The sequence below is a fragment of the Fistularia commersonii genome, chromosome 6 (assembly GCF_037954325.1).
Source record: "Fistularia commersonii isolate RoL2024-O1a breed Wild chromosome 6, RoL_Fcom_v1.0, whole genome shotgun sequence".
In the NCBI taxonomy this organism is placed as follows: Eukaryota; Metazoa; Chordata; class Actinopteri; order Syngnathiformes; family Fistulariidae; genus Fistularia; species Fistularia commersonii.
In genome coordinates, this window is record NC_141289.1 from 17,601,504 (window position 1) to 17,628,915 (window position 27,412).

At 43.4% G+C, this 27,412-nt stretch overlaps 1 protein-coding gene across 8 annotated transcripts; it reads left to right on the forward strand.

Annotated features, from left to right (window-relative positions):
- The first annotated feature begins 274 nt into the window (after positions 1-274).
- als2b (alsin Rho guanine nucleotide exchange factor ALS2 b) lies at positions 275-27,118 on the forward strand. 8 transcript variants are annotated; one of them, XM_086148483.1, is made up of 35 exons: positions 275-400; positions 640-759; positions 1,784-1,929; positions 2,721-3,688; positions 4,402-4,783; positions 9,654-9,828; positions 10,623-10,719; positions 10,794-10,871; positions 10,950-11,174; positions 11,283-11,454; positions 11,557-11,746; positions 11,876-11,941; positions 13,332-13,494; positions 13,617-13,748; positions 13,831-13,959; positions 14,072-14,095; positions 16,243-16,313; positions 16,449-16,515; positions 17,156-17,355; positions 17,432-17,497; positions 17,577-17,675; positions 17,910-18,074; positions 18,181-18,292; positions 18,546-18,623; positions 19,427-19,560; positions 20,330-20,494; positions 21,375-21,492; positions 22,530-22,687; positions 23,127-23,243; positions 23,336-23,512; positions 23,606-23,663; positions 24,660-24,721; positions 24,822-24,971; positions 25,832-25,928; positions 26,062-27,118. In XM_086148483.1, exons 2-35 carry the CDS (start codon positions 740-742, stop codon positions 26,098-26,100), a joined length of 5,100 nt encoding a protein of 1,699 aa, XP_086004609.1. In that variant the 5' UTR covers positions 275-400; positions 640-739; the 3' UTR covers positions 26,101-27,118. The 8 variants fall into 8 exon arrangements, with proteins under 8 accessions (XP_086004609.1, XP_086004612.1, XP_086004613.1 ...); XM_086148486.1 differs by having other exon boundaries at positions 4,402-4,738; XM_086148487.1 differs by having other exon boundaries at positions 4,402-4,669.
- Positions 27,119-27,412: the final 294 nt, after the last annotated feature.

Sequence of the window (27,412 nt, forward strand, 5' to 3'; positions counted from 1 at the left end):
ATGTTGACTAGCATATACGGGCCTCATCCTTTGACATATATGTATGTTACTTTAAAGTTTGAATTGAAACCGATTTGAAAATGCACGATGAAAAATCCCAATAATTTGCTCTAATAATGACACCTTTAAAAACAGATTTCAGTCAAAAGTGTTTTCTTACAGCCATGTAGAAATGTACTGAATTCACCGGCGATGATAGTGGGTTACTGTGGGACAACACGCACGGAGTGACACCTCTTAGCTTCAGCTGATCTTCGGCTGTTAGCCGTGTCAACATCGGGGGATGAAAAACGACTAGCGGCGCCTTCTCTACCTGCTAAACCATCCAACACAGGTCCGCCTGGATGCCGTAACCGACTTTCCGCATTTAAAACCGAAAGTAGATAAACAAAAAGAGCTGGTAAGATGTCCCATTCCGACGCGACAAGACTAGAAGGCGAACATTAATTTCTAGCTAGCGGCTTTTAGCTGGATTGATCATCTGATGTTAGCCAACCATGCTAGATTAACGTTATAATCTGCCTGTAGAATTGAGCACCTGCCGAAAGATGGACCGGTAGTTTGTAAATATACCCAGGGAAATGAATCTCCAAGAAACCTGTGTTTACATTTAATCATATCTCGACCGTTTCTATGCAGGCATGGCAGTTTAGACTTTGACTCCGCGCTGAGATAAATGTTTTGGTGTCCGTCCAGCAGCCCGGAGTCTGACGCGCTGATGGGCGAGTAAACCCCGCTGATGGAAGCCCAGGGGAAGAGGTGCGTTTCACCCAGTGTGTGTGTGTGTGTGTGTGTGTGTGTGTGTGTGTGTGTGTGTGTGTGTGTGTGTGTGTGTGTGTGTGTGTGTGTGTCATGCTGTGATCGCCATGTGACATCCCCTGCAGACGTAGTCGTGCTCACTTCTGCCTCCACCCACAAAACATCTATTGTTCAGGTCTTTATTCTGCACGGTAGGGGGGTGAAAGTGAAAATAATCAGGACCTGCTGCAGGTTATGTTTTTTTTTTTGTCAAGCTCCCATCCTCTTTGCCTCATGTCATGCAGTCCGATCTGTCTGTCACAGTAAGACCAGGGCTGCCAGGAACAGTGACTTTCTCCTGGGCTGAGAATAGAAAATTGAATTCTGTTAGGTTGCTCACCCTTGATATCAGAGGAACTCCATTGCTTGTAGCTGGAACGTAGAGCCGGATAATCATCCAGGCAATTTATTTTGATCAATTTAAACCATACAGATTATTAATTGTTGCCTTTCTATATGAATTGTGAGAACTTCATCTCGACCTTTGCGGAAAAATACTGAATAACATGTCACCGTTTTCTGACCCGTCAAAAGCTTTATTTGACCCTGCGATCGACTAGCAGCTGGTCCAGGGTTGAACCTGCCTCTAACTCGATGACAGCTGGGAACGGCTCCAGTCCTGCTGTGACCCAGAGTGCAGGAAAAGCATTATGGACAATGAACAAATGGAAATATAATTGATTGATTCATTTGTAATCAAATGAATTAAATTGAACGCTCTAATCAAGACAACATACTCATCACTTTATTTTCATTGAGTATTTCGAGATGAGACCATGTTTATATCATCCAGGTCCTAATGATGACAGTGCTGGCTCTGTCGCTAAACATTTGTAATAGAATTATCTAGAAATCCTGTTAAACCAGTTTGCAGGAGCCTTATTCCTGCTCATTCTCACCAACATTAACCAGCCGCAGCATACTCTCACTAATGCTGATGAAACTATGTCTGAAGCTGGTCCTCGACATGCGTGCTCCTCTGCAGCTCTGGGGAAGACTGCAGTGGAGAGCGAGGCCTGCTCCACACCTGGAGGGGCTACTCGTGCAGCGTCACCCCCGAGCGGCTGCTCCTCCCCCGCTCTGTCCTCCAGGTCGCCCTGGGCTCCAGTCATGGAGTACTCCTGGTGGAGGGTGAGTCAAATGTCTCGTTTTGTGTTGTTATTTATCTACAAAATGCTGCACTTGTGACTTTGAGTACAAGGATGTTTAGTTAATGCAGCCAATCATTAATTATTGATTGATTTTAGCATCGATTGGGGTACTAATGTTGTTGCTCGCTGGTGGGGGGGAAAAAAAAGGTCCCATCTCAGTGTCAGCCTTTCGAGATACTTAGTTCATTTGTATTTGCAGGATCTGGGAGCATTTAGTCGAATATATAGATGAGAATAAAACAAACAGCCCTGCTGACATTTTAATGAGCAGTAATGAAAATGAATTATAATAAAAGCAAGGGTTTTTTTTATCATTCTGATTTCTGGTTGTTTTCCTGTTACCTTTTTCACTTCTCAAGTTATTTCTGGACAGTTTTTAGGTTACTTTCTGGATCTGACAACTTGATTAATTGGAATAATTTGCCTAAAACGCTGTAAAAACTTTCTACAAAATTAGCAAGTAATTTATGAGTAATTGCTTGCCATTTTTCTATTATGACTATTATTGCTGTCGATTTTTTAAATCCTTGAAGTATTTCTCAACTTTGTGCCATTGGAAAAAAACAATACAGAAAAAAGCTGCAATTTATCTCCCCGAAATCCTCTTGTGTCTGAGTTAAGGCAGTAAAATATTTTACCAGAAATATTAACTTTTCACAGATGTTCTCCCAGAACTGTCCACCCTGGTCTTTTCCAAGAGTTGACAGAAAAAGGTTTTAAAGATATCGATGTGTAATATCGCATTGTTGTGCCTCCTCCGCCCGCCCACAGGAGGACAGGTGTACAGTTTTGGTGACTTGCCATGGAAGCAGAGTCAAGCGGAGCAGAAGCCCGCACTCGAGAGCGCACTCAGCGGGCAGCGGGTCATCGCGGTGGCAGCCGGAAGCTTCCATAGCGGAGTGGTGACAGAGGACGGTGGCGTGCATATGTGGGGGGACAACAGCGGGGGGCAGTGCGGCCTATCGGGCCTTAACTCTGTCCCCAACCCCACACCGGTTGCCCTGTTGGACTCCGACAGCAGCCCCCCGCAGACCGTCCCCGTGCTGGAGCTGGCCTGCGGGGGGCGGCACACCCTGGCGCTCTCAGCCCAGCGGGAGGTGTGGGCCTGGGGCAGTGGCTGCCAGCTGGGTCTCAACATCACCGTCTTTCCAGTCTGGAAGCCACAAAAGGTGGAGAACTTGAGCGGACGCTACGTGCTGCAGGTGGCCTGCGGTGCCTCTCACAGCCTGGCTTTGGTGCGCCAGCCTGGCCCGCACGATGCCCAGCGGCCTCCTGCGGACAAATGTGGACAGTGTAACCAGCTGCTGTACACCATGACGGACAAGGAGGACCACGTCATCATCTCTGACAGTCACTTCTGTCAGATGGGCACGGAACTAACTGAAGATGAGGGGAAGCTGGAGGAACCAGCCCTGAGAGCAGGGCTCAGAACATCCCCATCAGAACCTATCCTCCCGTCCCAGATCTCCAATTCAGTCTCCCCAACACCCGCTAACAACAGCGAGCCCTCCCACCCGCAGGATCCAGAGAGAGGGGGCTCCCGTCCGCCCAACGGGAAGCTGCTTTTCTCAGATACCGATGCCCTGGCGCAGTCCACGGGTGTTAGCAGCGTGGCCACAAGCGCGAAGAGTTCACCCTATCCGGACGAGCAGGCGGTCAAAGATTACCTGAAGAAATTGTCAGACATCAGCCAAGCGGAGCAAGCAAAGGGAAGTCCGGGGGGACTTCACACCCTGCAGGTAGGTCGGGCCGGAGCAGAGTCAAGGGTCAGAATTCTGCTGAGTAATAATCACATCCCTGAGCTGAACAAAGGTTTCTCAGTTTCGCTCGACTGAGGTCTAGTGATTAAGGGGTTAACATAATCCATAACATCATATGCTCCAATTACATCGTCTATTACATTAAGAAAATTATGAAGCTGAAAGCCGCCCTTTGTTGAGCGCTTACACTTCTTTTGATCAAATAAAGCTATTTTAGAGTAGCGGCAGGCTCAGTAGGTCACGGGCTGGAGTGTTCCTCATTTTCAGTGGCCCCAAGATACGTGGATGTAAAAATTGTAATCTGTGACGGAATAACCCTTAAGATGCAAACCTGCGCGCGACGTTTCTTCCATCACGACCAAAAGACGATGTACGACCTGCCCTTTCTTCTCCACATTTTTGAGTTCTAGCTCAGCGTTTGTAAATATAGGTTTTGCTTCATCCTCTGATTTCACATTATTAACCCTCATATTATGTTAAGGGTCAATTTGACCCATTGGGTCAATGGGTGAAATGGGTCAAATTGACCCTTAACATAATATGAGGGTTAAAAAAAATCACTGGCTGATTTCTGACGTATGTCGCAAAGCGGTAATATTATTAATTATTAATATTATGTATCAACCCGATCATTCAGTATGAATGTTTTATTTCATTTTTCGTGAATATTTTTACCTTCGTTCCTCCCCCAGACCCCGGTGCCGGGGCTCACGTCTCCCTCCCCAAGCAATGCGCTCAACAGCCTGGTGGCCTCCTGCGCGTCGGCCGTGGGCGAGCGGGTGGCCTCCACCTACGAGGCGCTGTCTCTCAAAAAGATGATGAACTTCTACCTCCCGACCGGAGCGCAGAGGTCCGGCGGACTGGCGGGCCTGACGGGGGCCGTCCCCGGCGTTGCCGATAACAGCGCTGAGCGGGTCCGACAGGAGGACTCCACGCAGGCCAAGAAGAGCTCCAGCACAGGTGACATCCGCGAGGAGGAGGCCGAGGGCCTGCGGCGTCGCCTCTCGCTGCCGGGACTCCTCTCACAGGGTAGATACGCTGTTCACCTCTTATCCTCCTCCTATACCCTGCTGCGTAAGTACACCTTGCGCATGTGCAGGCTGACTCGATGCATTCGCTTCTGGCTTTAAGCACGGCAAATATTTGTCCTTTTGTGAGTCCTAGCTATACAGGCTTCTGTACCCTGTGTGTGTGTGTGTTGTCTCCAGCCCACTCTGGAGTCCCAAACACTGCATGGTTGGAATATAATTCAATGGAAAATCTCCAAAATGGGAAAAAAAAAAAAAACGAAAAACAACAGATAGTGATTCATTTCTTAGTGTATTCCAACCATACTGGGAGATATAGATCTACTCCATTCAAGCTTAACCCTTGTGTTGTCTTGCGGGTCAAAAGTGACCCACTATCATGTTAAGCTGTAGAAAAAAAACACCTTAACCTATTATTTTCCAACTTGAAATTTTATGACTTTTTCTAAAGAGACCCCATGATTAGAAAAAGTGATACTTCTTTTTTGATTATGTTCTATGTGGGCTGTACACCAGTAGGGTAAAAAGGTTGTCTTATGGGTCATTTTTGACCCGAAGGACAAGGGGAGTTAACACAATGTTATGATCGCACGAGGGTTAAGACTGTCGTGTGCATATTTGGGCTGAAATGCAGATCTTTTGGTTAACCGTCTACACAGCCTGCCAAGCTAAACAACAAACACACTCAGCAGGAATTCGGGCCGTTTTCGGAAGATGAGACGCGGAGAATCAACAGCTAACACAAATAGAAATCTATAATTATAACTACCTCTTTGTTTGGGTTGAGAGTCCGTGTTGCATTTAGCAGTGCGTGATTTCTTTCAAGCCCACAGTCTTTGATAGCCTGTTTATCATTTAAAGGTCATTGACTTAATCACACGTCAAGATTTATATCTTCAAGGCCTGGCAGCTCAACTAAACGTCAGGAAGCCCCACTTACTTAAATGACATTCAGAACAGAAATATGTTAATGCTAGCAAAGACATGATTAGTGCTAATAAAATAAAAATAGATAAAATAAAATAAAAATAAAATAAAATTTGTACTTAAGACCTTCTTAAGACATTCTTATTCTCCCTCCTTCCTACTATTATCTATTCCTACTATTATCTATTACTGTTATGTTTTTGCTTGAAACTCCGGCACAACAATTTCCTTCGGGATAAATAAAGTTGTTCTCATCTCATCTACTCAAGACATACATTAGACTTTTGTCACGGTGTTTAATTATGCTATTCTTTTAATATCATCATTAAAAAGAAAAAAAAAAATACATAGGACCAATAAGACTTCTACCTTCTCATTGATACAGGCATGGAGACAGAATAAAAAAAATTGAATAGCTATGAACTGATGTACGTTAAAATGCACTGTTCCAATTCTTTTTTTTTCTCAGCTAAAAGTGTTTGGAAAGAAAAATCCATGTCAAAGACACGACATAATTGTAGATGGACTGCAAATTTTTCCACATCTGAGGAACCTGCAGTGTCATTCCCTGATCTCATGGTGGTGCTTTGTTAATCAAATTTACTTGAAAACAAGGTCTGCATCACAATCTTCTCATCCCTGTAATCCTTTGCTGTGTTTGCATCATGTCCTCATCGACACTGCGTGTTTAATATTTAAATCTAGTGTCTTTTTCCTTGTTTTCCCTGGAACCTGTTTTCGGCATCTACACAGAAATAACTCCGCCAATCTCCATAAAAACTCGCTCACAATGATATTGAGACTGAGCTGACTGAAAATTGTTTATAAACATTTTGGATCAATCAATTTCATCCCATCCATTTTCAAATGTGATGTGGAACTTAAGCCCTAATGAATTCAATTGACAAGAGCATTTCTAATTAAATTAGGTGCACCGTTTAAGAAGCTCTTCTGGAGGCGCAACAAGAACTAAATATTAAAAAAGCAAATGAGTGCACATTTTGAATTTGGGTTTCATGGATTTTTAAATGAAATTCGGTGCGCATGATCTCAGGCAAAACAAGCGTCAGTGCTAATTGACCAAAGTGGTCCTTGCAAATGAGAACAAATCTACAGTTGTAGATTATAGAAATATAATATTTCACCTTCAACTGTCTCAGCACGCCTAAATGGCCTCATCGCATTCAGAAATCTCTCACTTCTAATTTTCTCGAAATATGGAAAATCAGGGAACGTCTGTAACACCACAGGTATTTAGATTGTTACCAGAGCTCACTGTAGTATTTACTCTATATTGCCTCGCCATTGCGTTCACATTACAATCACCCCACTCTGCAATGTTGTTCCGTTGTTCTTCTCAGCAACATTTTGAATAAGTGTTTCACGTTTAACCAGAGAGACTGGCTCCGTTTTAGTCACTGTGCGATTGCCTGGAGTGAAGCAGAATTGTTTTTTTTTTACTCACTTCCTCATGGTTCAGCGTGCGAATCGCCCGACCACCTGAACGACAACACAGCCTGTCAGTTTCTCCGTTGGATGACGATCGTGTCGGACTTGAGATGAGATGAGATGAGATCAACTTTATTTATCCCGAAGGAAATTGTTGGGATAATTGTTGGGAAGGAAATTGACTTAAGGGCTCAATCGGGTTTTCGCGTCGTCAGGAACGGGAGAGCCAGTTGACTCAGATGGTGCTAACAAGGTGCTAGCAAGGAAGGGTGAATACAGGGATTGAATTGTGACCCTTCCCCATTTCCTCAAACTTAATGTCAACAGCTAAATGTTAATAGCTGTCAAGGCAGGGAAGTTTTTATCGCCCTCTGGATAAAGGTTAAAGGCTGCGCTGCAGTAAATAAACACACCTTTACAGCGAGGGCTTTCATTTCCTCCTCGACTTTCTTCACTTTACACATAAGGAAGAATTAAAAACCCCTATTTTATGTCATGTGCTTCCAGTTTCAATCGCAGCCCCTTTTTAGTTCATGTGTGTTAAAGTGAGGTCATACGCTGTTTTTCCAAGGCCATCGGCAGATGAGTCTAGTCAGGCACCCCAGATAAGACTTAACAGAGTGTTTTTTGTTGTACTTTTGCCAGCACATTTTCTGAAGATTATCCAAGAAAGACAAATGATCAAGCAGTTTGTCTTCCAAGAGCAGCAGGACAGAGGTTCAAATACAGGAGAGGCAGTTCAAATGTTCTCCGTGGAGATATATTGGGAAGAAAATACATAATTGATTATAGTTAATGTTGAACAATTGTCTGTAGAGGTGCATGTTTTACAGGCTCAGCCTTCATGGCCTATTTGTTACTCAAGTAAAGGTTGAATTCCTTAGCACCACCCAAATTTGCCTAATTAGTTTCATGACTTATCAAATTTGTCAACAGCCAGTGAATCATTTGCAGATATTACCCGCAGTACGTGCACAAAGATGTCTTTGCTTCCTCCGTACGGGGAGGTGAAACCAAACTTGATGCACAAATACGACATCAGGTGCCATCACACGAATATGGGCGCCGTCACGCTGGTGTGTATTATTATTCCCACATCAACGTTCTTCTCCAACGCCTAATATTACCAACATAACACCAGCATCCTTGAATTGTTCCTTGTGTTGACACTGGCTGGCAAAACGTTTGAGTTTGCCCCGTCTCTAAAAATTGCTCCAAAATGAATTCTATCAGCGCTATTCCGCGGTGCGCGGCGCCGCCTTGCTTCCTGTTCTGTGTTTGTCTTTGCATCTCATTGTACGTGAGATTTAAAGCAAGGTCAGCCCGGCCGGATAGTCGCCTTTGTGTGATCGAAAACAGAGGAATGCAACCTGATGTCGAGGTCTGAGCTTTGCTAACCATCCGGCGGAGCGACCAGATGCCACAGCGACATGTCACCTTTGAAATCCTGACGGTCACAGGAGGGCTAAATATGCAGGGTGAAGGTTTGGGAGATGACTGAGACAGAAAGGTTTATTCTGGGATTGACCTCAACTACTTCAACATGCACACGCAATGCTTTTTGGAATTTGATCCAATCAGTTTTGCCCACATATCTGGTTTTATGCTTGAAACGTTACTTTCGATGACGCAATGAGCAAAACACTTATCACGTCCCTCCCGGTCAAAAACTATTATTTTTTCTCCTCGGCAGCACCAACGCCCGGTGATTACTGTATTTGGCCCCGAGGGTGACAACGCGGCGTCGGCTGAACAATTGTACAATTTAAAATCAAGCCGAGCAAGCACTGCCTGGGGAAGTGATTATCTTTCAGCCTCAAAATAGGTACAATGAGGACAACATTAGTTCTGTCATTGAAGGCTAAATATTCTACTCCGCCCAGTGCGGCTGTCACAGGCTTTTGTCTTGTCCGTGTGTGTCCCTGCCCCGGGGCCGGACAGATGGTTCCCCGCTGGAGGCCAAGATGTGCATTAGTGCCAAACTCATGGGAGAAAAATGATCTGTTTCGTTTTTGTCTCATTTCCGAGCTACGCAACTTGAAATTAACCAATTTCGTCACAAATCCAGCCATACAGTTCTGTTAGTTTTTGAAAAAATTAAAATTCAACAACTTTCTCCTGTGCAACTGATGTTTTTTTTATGTCAATAGGCTACAGATGACAAACTGTTTAAAATGAGACATGTTTAAAAGGAGCTGGAAATAGAAAAGAGGACTATTTTCCTCATTTTTCACCTCCTTACGTATGTGTCTGCTCTGTTTGCTTCTCCTCAATGTTTGTCGGCTGTTGGCCCGCATGTGTGTGACTCCCAACTGGCTGACGTGAGCTGATTTTTGCTGTCATCTCATGTTTTCCATTCGATAACGCACTTCATCGCACCAGAGATCCATTTAGGTCAAAGTGCTTTACATTGATCCCAATAAATAAACACATTCCGATTTCGTAGGTTGACCCGCCTCATGCGGAGGATTGAGTAAAATAAATAAATAAATGAAACGTTCAGTCGGAAACATCTGCAACAAACGCGTTTGTCTCCTCAGTGTCGCCCCGGCTGCTGCGGAAGGCCGGCCGTCCCAGGATGCGAGGGGTGGCTCTGACCCCGCTGGGAGTTGCCCTCCCTGAGGCTCAGGAGGTGCTGCCCACCCTGCAGACGGAGGTGTGGAGCTGGGGCCACGGCGAGCACGGACAGCTGGGCCATGGGGAAAACGTGGACAGGTGGGACACCGACTGGAGAACCCGGTCCTGTCTGAGAGGACCTCGGCTCAGGGAGGGGTTCGAAAGGGAAAAACAAGAGCTGCGCTACAGATAGCAAACATTATCCAGCCGCCATCTTGTTTTCTAATGTTTATAAATAAAGAAAACTACGGTGCCTAATTTTACTGTCAGCATCAAATCACCAGTTATTCCACAGTTCTGACCTATTCCACTTTGTTTGAGCAATGATATATACTCATTTTTTGTCAAATTTGCACTTTTTTCATTAGTAAATTCACTTCATTGTTTTCAGAATCACAAACGAATCCTTCTGTAACCAAGAGTAGAATACATGGGGGGGATCATAGCTGATGAACATGATGTTTGGTAAATCTTTATTAGAGACTTCCTGAAAAAAAAGTAAATAAATAAAATTAGCAAAGTTCAGATCAGTGATAATGTGACAGCTTTCTATTTTTTAAAAAAGACAGCATACACAGATATTGCTCTGTTTATTTGCCTTTCAGAGTTGATCCAACTGCAATGATAAGTGACAGTCTCATGAGAAAGAAAGGAAAAACTAATAAGAGAACCTTTTGACAATTTTCTTTTGTCCCTGAAGGAATTAAATCCACACACCATATCTCACTTTTAGATTTTAGATTAAAAGTCAGAAATTTATTTCTTTAAGAGGTACATATTCTTAAATGCCGGCAGATATGGGTGATTTGTCACGCTTCTTTTTTTTTTTCTCCCTTACGATTGAAAAAAAAAAAAGGCACTTCCTGTGGGAAATACGCATTGTCTCTTTGCAGGTCGCAGCCGCAGTGCATCATGGGTCTCAACAATAAGGAGGTGATGCGCGTGGCGGCCGGAGCGCATCATTCCCTGGCTGTGACAGCGCAGTCTCAGGTCAGGCTCCCGCCGCTTGCACTACCGAGGCAGAAAAGCGTCCGGGACAAACTTGATGCGTGCTTGTTTTCCAGGTCTACTCATGGGGGAGCAACAGCTGCGGTCAGCTGGGTCACATGGAGTCGCCGAGCACCATCCCTCGCCTGGCAAAGGTTAGGAACATCTCTTCGAAACACCTTGAGCCAGACGGCAGTTTACCTTCTCACACTCCGCCACTCGCTGCCACCCAGCTGTCCGATGGGATACGGGTCTGGGATGTGAGCGCCGGAGACAAACACAGCCTCCTGTTGGCTGACGGAGATTGTATCCAGCCCATCATCTATTACAGCGGGCAGCAGGTGAAAGAAGGGGCTGAGGAGTCGCCGACGAGCCGGCTGGAAGAGGAGAAGGAGGAAAAAGAGGAGCGGGCCGGGGGGTACACCCAGCAGCCTGTCCTGCTCCCCTTCTGCATGAATGTAAGGACAAACTGACCGCTTTTAAGCCGCCAAGAACAATTCAATGAATACGCCGTGGCTCATGCTGCGACACTTGGATTGAGTGTGTGTTCCTGTGTGTGTGCTCAGCTGGGTTACGTTAGCAGTGTGTTTGTCGGGGGCCGGCGGTGTGCGGCGCTCTCGGACAGGAACGTGATGGGCTTCATCGCCAGCCTCCACGAGCTGGCATCAGCCGAGAGAAAGTTCTACTGCAAACTGTGCAACATCAAGTCGCAGATACTGCTCCCCCTGCTGGAGCTGGGTAAGAATGCATCCGTGGCTGGAAATTCAAGGATATTAACGCCGCACCGCGTTTGCAAATCGCATCGTTCTCTGTCCGACCTGATTTTATGTGTAACTGCAGACACTCTGAGCTCCACCCTGGGCCCGGTGGTCCTGATGCTCCTGCAGACATTAGCGGGACGATTCAACCTGTTGTGTCACCTGACCGGACAACACGCTGCCAGCCTCACTGCCAAACTGCGACGGGGACGGGACATCAAAACCCTGCTCTTCCTCGATCACACCGGCATCTTCCTGGACACTTACAACGAGTAATTCTTGCCACCCAGGCCGGCCTTGCCGTCTTGTTTGGTCCTAAACCACACATGATTTATTAAAAAATCCAGATTCCTCACAGATCAGTTTGTTTTCTATTAACACTGTATTTTCTCTCTGTAAAGATACTGCAGCGCTGTGGGTAATTTCCAGGTGATGGGAGGGTTCCACACACTGACCAAACCTTCCATGTGAGTACATTCACCACACCAGGCCTTGAAAATCATTTTGATAGCTCCTACATTTATGCAAACGTCATAGTTCACCCCTCTAAGTCCGACTCATAAATGTTTAATGGTTTATATCAATCAAATTGGGCTATTTAACAGAGTGCGATAGCCATCACTACACTGGTGCAAAGTGAGAGTGAGAGATGTATAGAAGAATACAGGACTGTCTCAGAAAATTCGAATATTGTGATAAAGTTCTTTATCTTCTGTAATGCAATTAAAAAAAAAAAAAATTACTTTCTCATGATATTCTAATATTTTGAGATTTCTTAAGATGTAAGCCATAATCAGCAATATTAAAAATAATAAAAGGGTTGCAATATTTTAGTTGATTTGTAATGAATCCAGAATGTATGACATTTTTGTTTTTGTAATTGCATTACAGAAGATAAAGAACTTTATCACAGTATTCTAATTTTCCAAGACAGTCCTGTATATATACTGTATTTCCCGACTGTTGAACACACCTGAATATAAGGCGTGCCGGCAAAAAATACATGTGTATATCAATAGGCCGCACTTGTCTATAAGGAGCAGTAACATGAGATATTTAAACAGAAACTTTTCCTTTTTTTTTTTTTTTTTTCTAATTAATTACATACCAGTAAAATCCACAAATACGTACTGGAAATTTTCGAACAGTGCCTGTTATTAAAAAGATTAATAAAAAATAATAAAAAAGTCCATCCATCCATCCATCCATTTTCAATCCCCGCTTTGTCCTCCCGCGCACTAAAACCATTAAAGTCGTCTTCTTCGGTGTCAGAATTGAAAAGCCTCAGAATCTCACAGTAATTCCATTGTTCCGACATAACAATGCTAAATGTTTTGGCGACATGAAACTCATTAGCCCCCAAAAATCCATAAATCAGCTGCATTATTGTTTAAGCCGCAGTGTTCAAAGCGCGTGGAAAAACAATAGCAGCTTATAGTCCGGAAATTATGGTGTATATTCCATATGTATATATTTATATGGAAAAGAAAAACTGTAAACTAAAATATGTAAGAATAAGAATAAGAACAACTTTATTTATCCCGAAGGAAATTGTAGTGCCAGAGTTTCAAGTAAAAAATAACAATAATAAATAATAGTAGGAAATTGTATAAACAGTAAAAAAAGGGTGGAGAGTAAGAAATACAAATAAAACTATAACGCGTCAAAGTCAAGGCTATAAAGTGTTTTAAGGTCTTAAGTACAAAGATTTTGAGATTCCTTGCGGCTGAAGGGAGAGGAATTAAAAAGTCTGATAGCCTCAGGTTGGAAAGACCTCCTGTGGCGTTCAGCGGAGCTCCTTGGTGGTATCAATCTACGACTGAAAATATGTATATTCAACCGAATTATCTTTTGAAGAGATTTTTTCGGGAAGAGCCCCGAGCTGCTGCAGAAGCTGTCCGAAAGCACCGAGGAGAATCCAACCATGGCCGACCTCCTGGTGGTTCTCTTCTGCCTCCCGACACGCCACATCCATGAATATAGCCGCTTGTTGCTCAAACTGGCTACCTGCTTCGAAGTGGTAGGTGAATTACTTGTGTAGCAGAACCTGTCAAAGTTGTGAATAAGTAACAAAGGATGAATTAATCATCTCAGTGTATGTGTGTGTGTGTGTGTGTGTGTGTGTGTGTGTGTGTGTGTCAGTCCTCCAGTGAATACCAGAGGCTGCAGGACAGCTGCTCAAAGTTTGAGGCTCTCGAACTTCAACTTAAAAATAAGAGGAAGGAGGCAGAGTACACCTTCCTCTTCTGGAAGAACTTCCCTGGCAAGATGACGGTAAAGCCCACGACCGTGTTGGTCTCTTCCCCGCGTTGGTCCCCAGGCGTCACATGATGTCACTGAAAGGTTTCTTTGTCAGGAGTCTCTCCGGAAGCCCCAGAGGCGCCTCATCTGCGAAAGCAGCAACAAAGCCCTGACCCTGCAGAACGCCGGGAGGTTCTCCATCAACTGGTTCATCCTTTTCAACGACGCTTTGGTCCACGCACAGGTCAGCCTCTCACACACACACACACTTCATGACACTCCTTTCACTCCATATTTCAGACACGATAACATGCTGTGTTTCAAGCATTTATGTGTGCTTACCTCCGTGCTGTCAGGGTGTGGCGCCTTATAAAAACCTTGTAAGTATGCAGCCACCGATAGATCTCATTTGCAGTGACCCTCACCACCTGTCCCGCCCTCATCCTGCTTTTGTGTGTGTGTGTGGAAGTTAAGCTTGGAGATAATCTATGTCGAAATGCATGAAAGCCACTCACACACACACACGCAGTGTTAATCTTTGCTACACTTCAGTGAGACACAATGAGCCGGTAGAGATTTTGACCAGACACTCAAGATATTTGATGCTGTTTTTGATTATTATTATGATATATTTTACTCCATAGAATAGCATATTAACCTAAATGTGCCGCTGCAGCAGCTTCGATTATTTAGCAGTTGATGCGTGACGAAACATGAGATTTGCACAGAGGCTTGATGGCTTTCTGGTATTGGCTTGAACTTTGTGGGGCCCGGTCTCCATAACCAATCAGTGGTATTCGAAAATGCCATGCAAACCCAGCCTCTGAGTGTTCCACCCCGAGATGGAATCTGTATTCAGAGTTGAAGCAAATCGTAAACACATCTTCATCAGCAGTAAACACAAACTACATGGTAGCCGGAGTATTTACTTTTTAAGATGTCCATCATGTTATTCCCTAACAATCACCTAATTACACCATCTCTGTATGAGTGTCTGTGAGGGGAGGGCTTGCATATTTGTCGGTGTTGAAATAAACTGGCGTGTGGTGATTGCCTTATACTTATAGCATTAAATGCAATCCTCTCATGCATTTCAGACTGAAGCATGCCCAGGTGAAGTCATAGCAAGACTCCAATTTTCATACCTCGAGGTGGAAGGCACTGAATTTTGCGCCACGCAACCAAAGGAGTCAAGGATGTGTCATTTGTCAAAAATCACCATATGAAAAAAATGATAACACTACAGTATTCACCACAAATCAGGAAAAAATTAATATGACAGGGTCACGGCGAGTTTCATGTTTTCGCTTTTTGTTGGTTGGGCTCTGCTGCTTCTTTACCGATGCTATGAAATATAAATCGGCCACGTCCGCAGTCACACCCCATTTAACAGGGCAACTTTCTCTTTAGTAATCCCAGTGATCCATCCCTGCTATCCCAGTCTGTGATCCATTTACAACCAAGGCTCCTGGTTTCACCTCTTAAAAAGCGTTCTCACAATAACAAGACCAGTTTAAAAAAACAAAAAAAAACAACTCAGCTCCTTATTCGTAACCCCCTCCTGTTTCAAAATCACCTTTCAAAACAAATTTCTACCCTCACAACATATTTTCCTTTTTGCCTTCTGGCTCTTTCATCCATGTCTTGCTATTCTAGTCATCACCAGCCCCTGTTTGTTCCACACCTTCTGCCACTCCGTGTCCTGACAGCATCCTTTTTCCTCCCCTTGATGTTGTTTGAAGCAGAGATTTAAACCGTCACAATATGAGATTAGAATATATTTCATCATAACTGCCAGAGACAGATTGATTGTGCTCATGTAATGTGAATGTGTATGTGTCAATAGAAGAATAGCACTGGAATAGAGCATGTGATTGTCCTGCATGACTGACTGTCCTTAGAGTTCATCATAAACAGGATACGCCATTCTCTTATAGTCAATAGTCCCGGCAGCATCAGTCAGCCTCGTCATGGAGGTTCTGAGTTGGATGCCTTTATAAGCCATATTCTATGGTTATGTTCATTTTAAAGCTTCTCAATAATGATATCTAAATAACGATGGTCATCCAAAAAATAGCTACCCTGAAACATGGCATTCGCAGTAAGGCCAAGTCGGGAGTTTTGTGAAAAATGTTAATATTCCGAAGCTTAGCCTAGGATACAGTCATATAATTGTAGTGAAATGTGTTTTTGTTTTGTTTTTTTAAACAAAAATGCAAAGAAAAATTGTGATTAAAAGAAAATACTGAGGATCTTAATCGGTGTACCAGGAGTGGTCGACTACAGCACAGCAAGGTGTCGTTTTCCTACTGTTTTAACACCTTAATGGCATTTAATTAGAAACTGTAAATGACAAGCGCTGTAAATGCATTACTAAAAAAGAATTATCTTCTGTCTTTCTTTTCTTCTCAACACTCGTGCTCTCTCTGCTGGCTTTTTATCTTTTCCCTCTTCTGCTTCTCTTCTGCTCTCAACACTTCTCTGCCTTTACTTGTTGTTCTGTTCTATCTTCCGTCCTCTTCCCTAGTTCTCCACCCATCATGTCTTTCCCTTGGCCACGCTGTGGGTGGAACCCCTTCCAGAGGAGAACACTAACCTGTGAGTCTATGTGCTATATCTTTGTCTATGTATTATTATATTTAAAAAAAAAATGAGATCCATGTTAACCTTTGTGCAATTTTTTTTTTTTTTGCTCAAGACTCAATTGTTTTTACACAATGTTGGTGTGTGCAGATACGGGTTGAAAGTCATCACACCAGAGGAGACATTCACCCTGCTGGCCAGCTCTCCCATGGAGAAGGTACATTTCATAGCCAGTGAACAAGCAAATTGTCTCTCTCTGCCTTTCTGTTTTACTGGAATTTAATGTTGGTTACAAACGAAGCAGACAAAAACCAACCGTGTCCGCGGCGACAATTTTTTTTTTTTTTTTGTCACGACCAAATCACAGAATTTGCGGACTGTATGCAAACAAACTTTCACGGTTATAAATCAGTAACTCCCCATTGAGAAGTATGAAGGTTCAAGCTTAGTTTCTCCTTCAGAGAACTACCTTCTTCAACGCAGTATACATAGACAAGCTGGAAGCCAGTAGACAGCAACACACAATAAAAGCTTAATCTCCGTCAGTGTTTGAATTTATTTTATGGATTACGCCGGACCCCGAACTCCATACTTATCCTGTGCTTCATGCATAAGATTCAAAGTGTTTAGTGTCATATGAAAAGTGTGGAAACGTGTTTCAATGAAATTATTACTTAACAGTCCGCAGTGCATTTGGATATATATTGACAATAAATAGGTTGTGTATAACATTACTATAAATATGAACAAAGCTTACTATTGAAAGACACGGCTGGTTTGATTTAGTCTCAATGTTAAATTGAAGAGGGTAAACTAGAAACCGTTCCGTTTTGAATAGTTTGTGTGTTTGTTGGCAGACCAAGTGGATTCGGTACGTCAACCAGGCGGTGGAGCAGGCACTGGGCGGGGCAGAGCAGGACAGCGGGTCAGTCGCCTCACCGACGCAAAAGCTCGATCCTCCCATCTCCAGGACAGCCTCTTACACTTTTTACAAGGACGGACGTTTAAAAGATGCCGTCTATGAGGGTCACTGGCTGGCCGGCAAACCCAACGGCAGGTAGGACGCTCAGACTGTCGGAACACTTGGCATGTTATCGTCATCATGCCCGAGACGCATTCCCCTCCTCTCGCAGGGGAGTGTTAAAGTGGCCCGATGGGAGAGTTTACAAAGGCATGTTCAAGAACGGTCTGGAGGACGGGTGAGTGACGGCCGCCTGCTCCCGTCCCGAGATGCTATTGGCCCCCTTCCCTCCTCCTCACACGTGCGTCTGTCTATAGCTATGGCGAATTGCTGGCTCCAAACAAAACACTCAACAAGAATGACCAGTATCAAGGTCATTGGAAGGACGGCAAAATGTGTGGCTTGGGGATATTCAGGTTTGTTAAAAAATATATATATTTTCCTTTTTTTTTTTTTTTTTTTATTTTATTTGGGTCTTTAGGCTGTAGAATTATTGCGCTTATGGATGCTGTAACCTAGCAATGAGTAAAATTACGAGACCCAAAATGAGGACGTTCAGAAATAATGGAAATAGAAAATATAAACAATTGCTGTTATAGATTACATGGAAAAGGGGGAATAAAAAAAAAAACAGATCCGTCTATTTGCAGATACGCCAGCGGGGAGGTTTACGAGGGATCTTTCCAGGATGGCATGCGGCACGGCCACGGCATGCTGCGCAGCGGCAAGCTCAACACCTCGTCCCCCAGCGTCTTCATCGGCCAGTGGCTACAGGACAAGAAGACGGGCTACGGAGTCTTTGACGACATCACCAAGTGGGACCTCATATCACTCACACCGTGTTGGACTTTGTGAAAGCGTCTATTCTGTTCTATTCTTTCAGATTCGAGTGACGTGTCTGTTTTTTTTTTTCCCCCCCAGAGGCGAGAAATACATGGGAATGTGGCAGGATCACCTGCGTCAGGGGAACGGAGTCGTCGTCACCCAGTTTGGCCTTTACTATGAAGGAGCCTTCAAGGACAATAAGATGACGGTGAGCCATGTTGTGTCAAATGTGCTTTTTCGGATTTGATAAAGGGGGAAAAAAAAAATGCAAAAAATGTGACTTTATGAAGTTGACTTATGTTCCCATGTAGCATCACAAGTCAATCGGTCTGACCGGAAGGTGGAGAGTAAAAAACACAACATCGGTGTTTTTTTATTATGATAATTATTGGTAACTTTATATGTTTGTGTGAAGGGTATATAGAGTAAAAGGGATTGACGTGAAGTATTTTTTGATTCAGGGCAGCGGGACCCTGCTTTCTGAGGACGACACCACGTACGAGGGGGAATTCTCGGACGACTGGACCCTCAGTGGCAAGGTTAGCCGCTCACATTCTTACAAAGTGTTTAGTTTTAAAATCAGTGTCAAAACAGCCTCACATAATATAACTATATACATTAACAATGGTTGATGGGGCTTTTCACTCCTGCCTTGTTAAGATCATTTTAGACCAAACCCAGAATGTTTCTGACAAGTCGGCGTTGCTACGGTCAATATACACTGCTCAAAAAAATAAAGGGAACACTTAAAAAACACATCCTAGATCTAAATGAATGAAATATTCTTATGAAATACTTTGCTCTTTACACAGTTGAATGTGCTGACAACAAAATCACACAAAAATGATCAATGGAAATCAATTGTATCAACCCATGGAGGTCTGGATTAGGAATCACACCCAAAATTAAAGTGTAAAAACAAACTCCAGGCTGATCCAACTTTGATGTAATGTCCTTAAAACAAGTCAAAATGAATCTGTGTTGCTTCCTGAGTGGACACTATGATTTCACAGATGTGTGATTGACTTGGAGTTACATTGTGTTGTTCAAGTGTTCCCTTTATTTTTTTGAGCAGTATATTTTCCCTCCAAATCCTTCAATGTTGATTAAAATGAAAATAGAAATTTGCATCCCGCAAACTGTCATGACTCTTACGTCGCAAAGTCTTCGCCGTCACAAAAATGTTCCCGATTTCGTTCGTCTATCTTTTCGACAAAACGCGTCAATCCACCGAGTCTGACAAACTGACGGTGTTAAAATGCCCACAGAGGTTTGTTAAATATGGATGACCCCGAAAGTCACGAATGAGGGTGAAGTGATAACCTTAGCTAAACCTGCCCAGGGGGTGCTGACTATGGCGAACGGCGACTACCTGGAAGGCTCTTTCGGCGGGGAGTGGGGCTCCGGCCTCAAGGTGACCGGGTCCTACTTCAAGCCTCACATGTTCGACACCAACAAGGAGAAGCCGCGCACTGTGTAAGCCTGACTGTTACTCTAAAATGTACATTTTCAATATGGTTCCTGAGCCTGTCATGTTTTTTAAATACAGGACTGTCTCAGAAAATTAGAATATCGTGATAAAGTTCTTTATCTTCTGTAATGCAATTAAAAAAAAACAAAAATTACTTTTTCATGATGTTCTGATATTTTTGGATTTTTGACTTTTCTTAAGATGTTAGCTATAATCAGCAATATTAAAATAATAAAAGGCTTGCAATATTTCAGTCGATTTGTAATGAATCCAGAATGCATGACATTTCTGTTTTTTGTAATTGCATCACAGAAGATAAAGAACTTTATTACAGTATTCTAATTTTCCGAGACAGTCCTGTATATATACCGTATTTCCCGACTGTTGAACACACCTGAATATAAGGCGCACCGGCAAAAAATACATGTTTATATCAATAGGCCGCACTTGTCTAGAAGCCTCAGGTATCCACATTGTAACATGAGATATTTAAACGGAAACTTTTCCTTTTTTTTTTTTTTGTTTTTCCTAATTAATTACATACCAGTAACATCCACAAATACGTACTGGAAATTTTTCGAACAGTGCCTGTAACACAGCTGATTAAAAAGATTAATAAAAAAATGACACAAGGAACAGTCCATCCATCCATCCATTTTCTATCCCCGCTTTGTCCTCCTGCGCACTAAAACCAAAGAACTTTATCACAGTAGTCTAATTTTCTGAAACAGTCTGTATATATAATGTGTGTGTGTGTGTGTGTGTGACGAGCAGGAAGCTGGGCCGTCTGTGCGTATGCGCCGAGGAGAAGTGGCACGCGGTGTTTGACGAGTGTTGGAGTCAACTGGGCTGCGAGTCGTCCGGCCAGGGGGAGAGCGAGAAGGCGTGGGAGAAGATCGCCGAGGCCCTCACCACCAACCAGAGACATGCACGGGACAGGTGCTCACACACCACCTCCTCAAGCACCCAATCTTTCTTTTTTGAAGTAACTCAACTGTAGTTCCACAGTTCAGAACTGAACGCTTTAGACGCTCCTTTGTGCCCACGGCCATCAGACTGTATAAAAGCAGTCTGGACGACACAAAAATCTGATCGTCCGGAGGTTCATCTGTGCTACCACAACCTCACTTCCTCACAAGTGTCATCCCCTTTTGTCTATTCTTATCCTTTTTTTTCCCCCCGTCCTTCCTGTTTATTTTTGTTTATTTTTGTCATTATGGTCACCCTATTTATGTTCCTATCCTTGTTGTTGTCGTTTTGGTTGTCCATTTTCACCCTTGCTGTTTTATTTATTTTTTTGTTTGTTTGTTGTTGTTTGCTTTTTCCCCCTATTCTGTTGTCCGTTCTTATCCTTGATCTCTCTGCTGTCCATTTATTTGTGGATGTCTTCTAATTCTATTTATATTCATATTCATATTTATTGATACGATAACTGCTACACTGCTGTGACAAAAAAACTCCCTTATAGGGGGTCAATCAAGTAATCTTATCTTAATATGTGTAAGAAAAACACAGAAAAAAGAGTTGTCTAGGAGAGATCCAATCATTTTTGCAGCACTGGTAATGACTTTTCAGCATCGTCATGTTTGCATTTTTCACCACCTGTTTGCTCTCAGTGACGGCCGCGTTTGCAGCTTTCAGCTCCTCGACCCTGCGGCCTTGTATGATTTCTTCGTCAATCTAGAGCCGTACATTTTTACTTTCCAGCCGCAGAATACCGTGCATATGATAAAAGTATTTAACCGACTGTTAGTGAACATTTTTTTTTTTTTTTTTTTTGCGTCTGTGATTCTTCATTGTTTTTGTGCATGTGTGTCAGTCCAGAGCCGCTGTCCCGCAGTCACAGCCGGACTCTGGAGGGTCTGGAGGTCATCCCAACACACAGCGGCCCCGTCACCATGGAGAGATATAACGCCATCCGCCTTTACCTCCTCAAGGTGAGACTGCATCGTCTCAAAGCTCACCTAAGAATAAGAATAAGAATAAGAACAACTTTATTTATCCCAAAGGAAATTGTTGTGCCAGAGTTACAAGTAAAACATAACAATACCACCAAGATACCACCATTACTGATACCACCAAGGAGCTCCACTGAACGCCACAGGAGGTCTTTCCTACCTGAGGCCATCAGACTTTTTAATTCCTCTTCCCTCAGCCGCAGGGAATCTTCAATCTTTGTAGTTACAGTTAACAGTTAAGACAATTCATATTTCATTGTATTTCTTATTCTTCCTCCTTTCTACTATTATCTATTACTGTTATGTTTTTTACTTGAAACTCGGGCACAACAATTTCCTTCGGGATGAATAAAGTTGTTCTCATCTCATCTCTCATCTCAATAATAAATAATAGTAGAAAATTGTATAAACAGTAAAAAAAAAAAGGGGGGGGTAAGAAATACAAATAAATTGTAAAGTGTCTAAGTATCAAGTCAAGGCTATAAAGTGTCTTAAGGTTTTAAGTACCAGGTGAAAGATAAGGAGTGCAGAAGAGTATGAAAATATATTGCACATGCGGCTGTTATGAAATGAAATATTGCACAGTTATGAATATATACACAGATAAATTATTAGGATTTACAGTAAGTGGGGTGAGTTTTTTTTTTTTTGTTTTGTTTTGTTTTTAAGATTTAAGACCTTTGACCTCTAATTCTTCTTTCCAGCTGTTTTCAACAACCCTAGCCATTATCGGTGCATTTTATAATCCGTAAAGTCACATAAACATCCTGTTGTGATTCTTACGGATGCCTTGAAGTTCAAAACAAAGCAATGAACGGGAAAATAACGCAGCTCAGGATTTATCCTGCCTTGCGCAAGATGAAGAGTAATATCAGTGTTGTCGTCATTGTGGTGTTGATCAGGCTTTCCTCAGGGCCTCTGAATATCACCACCAGGGGAAAAGCCCTGTCGAGCACTAAAGTGTAGGTTTTTCGCACAACGCCCCAAGCCGCTTAACTCGTCTTCCTCCCGTCAAGGCTTGCGACACCCCGCTGCACCCGCTGGGCCGGCTGCTGGAGGCCTTGGTGGCCGTCTACAGGATGACCTACGTGGGCGTCGGGGCAAACCGGAGGCTCCTGCAGCAGGCCGTCAGCGAGATCAAGTCTTACCTCAACCGCATCTTCCAGATCGTCAGGTGCTTGACTTCTAACACTTATCTTAAATATTTTTACATTACATTACATTTGGCAGACGCTTTTATCCAAAGGGACTTACAATAGAGGACATAAGGACTGCAAATAACACTTGCAAATACAAGATGCACAGGAAATATACAGAACAGTAAGCTTGGGTTGGTGAGTTTTTTTTTTTTTTTGACTAAGACTTACACAAACGTACACATACACACACAGACACTGTATAGCCTAACTTGGTGCCTAACCTGATCTGGGGCAGCTCAAGCATCAGCACAGTAAATAGTCCCGAAAGAGGAAAGTTTTTACCTGTTTCTTGAAGGTTGAGAGAGATGATGCTAGTCTTCTAGCATTATTTTCTTCTTTCGTCATTTTCTTTATTTTTTGAATAGTAAAACAACAATTTGGAACCCACCGTCATGTTAACCTTTTGCTTTGCAGGTTTCTGTTCCCAGATCTACCAGAAGATGGTGGTCTAATTCCAGAGCCGAGCGCCAAACCCGAGGAGAAGAAGGAGCCAGGTTCCCCGGATGCCCTGCTTGAGTCGCCCAAACCGGGGTACGGACATGCAGCGCATCCCCTCGCCGCTTTGCTGAACGACATAAATGCATTTTCGTGACTCCTGGTGTGTGTGTGTGTGTCATCCTCAGGCGTGTGGTGAGCTGCTCTGCTCTGCTGCTGCCCGTCCTCCTGCCTCGCCTCTACCCACCACTCTTCACCCTCTACGCCCTGGAAAAAGAGCGGGAGGACGACGTCTACTGGGACTGCGTCCTCCGCCTCAACAAGCAGGCCGACCTCGCACTTCTGTCTTCCCTGGGCGTCCAGCAGTAGGTCACGCTGCGTCGCCAGAGCCTGCTGACGTTCACTGTTACTCTACTTCCATTGACGTCTCCTTTTTTTTTTTCTTTTTTGACTCTCAGGAAGTTTTGGCCGGTTTGTATGCCCGTCTCCGTGCCTACCTCAGGGGAGAACCAACAGGTGAGATAACACGCGGAAAAATGCTCAAGCGTGAAAACAGTGAAGTGATTAATCACATAAAGCTCAGCTGTCTTTTTAAAATTCAGATTTTTAGAGCATAATATCACTCAGATGACCCGAAAATAAAGTTTCTACTTTGACATTGATTTATTTGTAGAAACACACTTCCAAAAAAAAGGTCAGAATTGGCTTATCTTTTATCCATCATTTATTAAACAACCATAAAATTGTCAAGTGAAGTATGGTAATTATGGCCTTATTCATTTTTATAAAGATTAATGTGTTTTCCAGTGTAGTTATGATGGTACAGTAATGTGGAGGTGGGAGAATCTCATCCGGTTGTTGTATACAAACACGAAATCTAATCTTGTGCCTGTATTCTAAAATACAATTAAAAGTAGGGAATAACTGAACAGTCATCATGAAGGATCTGCCGCTTCTTTTATTATTGTGCTATATTGCACAAGAGATTGCGTTTAAGCATTTTATTATGCATTTTGTTGAATTTGTGTTGTAAACACTTGTATGAATATGTTCATTTGTTTTAAAAACCTTTCCAGCACTGCAGATAAGCTGCGTGGTTTATGGCAACCATCTATTCGACATACAAATACACTTTAGATAAGAACTCATGAAAAGAGAGCTAAAATAGTAAAAAAAAAAAAAAACTAAGAAAAATGTATGACACTTGATAAGAAATACAGTTCTTATCATGATGTCATGGAGTTTTGAGCTGCAGAACTTTTAAATAAGCTTTAAGCTGTTCATGTGTAAGTTTATCAAATTCCGCAAGTTATTAACATTTCTTAGATGTAGATAGTGATTTTTATGTTCGGTTATGAGTTGAATAACGAATGTCCGCAACAGGTCATCTCGCTGATTCCACCCTTTTCCACTCATGACATCATCCACAGCAGTAGAAACCTTTCTGTAGCTTTTAAGATTCCTGGTGCTTCTGACATCACATTTGATCACATGACTCGATTTCTGCCGCAGGTTCTCGCCAGCACCAAGGACGTCTGCTTCGCCTCTGCTGTGGAAACGCTACAGCAGATCAGGTTTGTTGCTGGTTTCTTTCCTCATCTCAACTTAGCCTGATAATCAAGCCGCTATTTTGCGCACGGCGAAGTAACAGTGTATCGACGTGTGCGTTGGCAGCACAACCTTCACGCCTTCGGACAAGCTGCAGGTGATCCAGCTGACGTTCGAGGAGATCACGCAGGAAGTGCACGCGCTGCTAAAGCAGGACTTCCTGTGGTCCATGGATGACCTTTTCCCCGTCTTCCTCTACGTGGTGCTTCGTGCTCGGTCAGCTCCTGACAGACACACACACACACACACACACACACACACACACACAGGGAGGCAAATACCCCGACAGCAGAAGACAGAAAAAGTTTATCAAATGATCAAGGTGATTGAGGGGGCGCTGTAGTTTCTTCCTTCAGTTGACCGCCCAGCAGTTTTATTTTTCAGAAGAAGGGAGAATCACAATCAGAATACTTTATTGATCCCCTGGGGGGAAATTTCCTTTTTGTTGAAAGAAGCTCCTGCAACAGAGTCAAGTGGGGAAGAATCAAAAATGAATTTCACTGCTGTGACAAAAGAATTTCCCCAATGGGAATCAATAAAGTTCATCTTATCTTATCTTAGAACTCTATCCAAAAATAGCGAATAATAAAAATAAAATAAAAAGAAGAGTAAGGTTAAAAAAAGAAATGAAAAAGTTAAAGGTATGTAAAAATATATAAAAATATATGTAACGTGTATGCATGTGTACTGTAATTTCTGGACGATAAGCCGCGACTTCTTTCACGTAAACAACGATGCGGCTAATATATGGACTTTTTTTTGGGGGGGGGGGCTAACGAGCTTCACGCCGCTAAAACATTTATCCTCGTCACATCGGACCGATGAAATGACCGGGAAATTCTGAGTCCGTTCAACTCCGACACCGAAGAAGACGACTTTGACGGTTTTAGCCCAAGATAGCGATCGGCTAGCCGGTGCGGCTTATATTGAGGTGCGCTCAATAGTCAGGAAATTACAAGTACATGTATTTGATTACATATTGTAATTTTGTGTATAAGTAGGAAAAGAAGCTATGAGGGGCCAATTTTTAACTTAAAATGAAACCAAAACAATGAATCAACCTTTTTTGTTTTCAGAATAAGGAATCTGGGGTCAGAGGTCAGCCTGATCGAAGACCTAATGGACCCCTGCGTCCAGCATGGAGAGCACGGCATCATGTTCACCACGCTGAAGGTGAAACCTCCTCGATTTATAAATTAGCAAAAAACGAAACTCCGGTTTTAACCGTTGTCTCGAAAATGCTGTTTGAGCAGCGGCTGAACCTCGACGGAGCAGGGACTCAGTGTCATGTCCGTTCCCCCCGCAGGCCTGTTACTACCAGATCCAGCACGAGAAGGTCACTTAAGGTCACCCGGCATCCTGCACGCTGCCCCGCCTCACCCGGCTGTCCAATCAGAGGGGCCTCGGCTTGACGTATGTACGCAGCAGCTACCAGGAAGTGTGGGATCCAGCTAACATCTGGCTGACAGACACATCTGGAGGCCCGATCACACACGGTCAGACTCCTCCCTCCTCCTGTGAAACCAGGAAATATGCTGACGATGGCGCCCGGGAGGGAACTTCTTTCAGTATTTTGTTTTTAAGTGCCAATAGGACTGTTTTTTTTTTTTTTTTTTTTTTTGTGTTTATTTTGCAGTGACGTCATTTTTACTCTTTAGAATAATATGCTTTCCAGACTGTTCGACAGCATCGCGGCATCGAACGAAAGGGAGACGCGATACCGTGCGACATTTCACCTCCCGCCGCTGAGCTGAACCCAACATGAAGAAAATGACAAACATAGAAACACACAGAAGCCACTTTGTTAGCTGAACACTTTTAATTAGCGGCTTTGTTTAGTCTGGATGAATGTTTGTTTACACACGGTTTTGTTACTGTATTTATACGCGTCCTTTGCAGCCGTCGCTGCTGTCAAAACCTCCGAGAGCCCGAGCGATATCTCGGTCAGGTGACATTACGGGCCGATGACACCCTTGCGTCGATCTGGGCAAATCAAACGCCGACAGATCAATATGCCATATTGATATGAACTGATCAGATTCTTGCTTCTCCGACTGGATGCCGGCGTCGTGTAGACGTTCGTGTTTGGTTGAGTGTCAGTTGTGGCGTCGCTGTCACGGCGTCCAACGCCAACCATTTGATTCCGATACCGACGACCACTAATGCCGATACTGTATTGTTTTTATGTTGTTGTTGTTGTTCTATAACCGAAACACTAGATCACGTGCGAACGTTCTCAGACAATGATGTTTCTCAGCTTTCGGTCTGACGTTGGTTTTAATCCTCAACTTGTTTTTTCATGTAATTTTCGTCCAACGTCTTCCTCACTTTGACAATTTCCTGACATTAAACTGACATCAGGTGCAGCTGGTTGTTTCAGACTCTTCTGCATTATCGTGCGGCGTCGGCGAGTCTGGGCCTCCCGGCTCCCAAGCATCGGCATCGATCGGGCTCTGTGTTTTTTAATTTGCGGTCAAACTGACACGTGTCCTCTGGACATACCAGAAAAAGCACGTCAAAAAGATGGCTGGGCTCCTTTTGTGTATTTTCCTTTCCGTGTGCGTGTCTATAGCCAGTTGTTGAATGTCCACAGGATGGCACTACAGACACATCGGTCATATCGTCCTTCTCCGTTCTTCTCTAAGATTCTTCTCTCA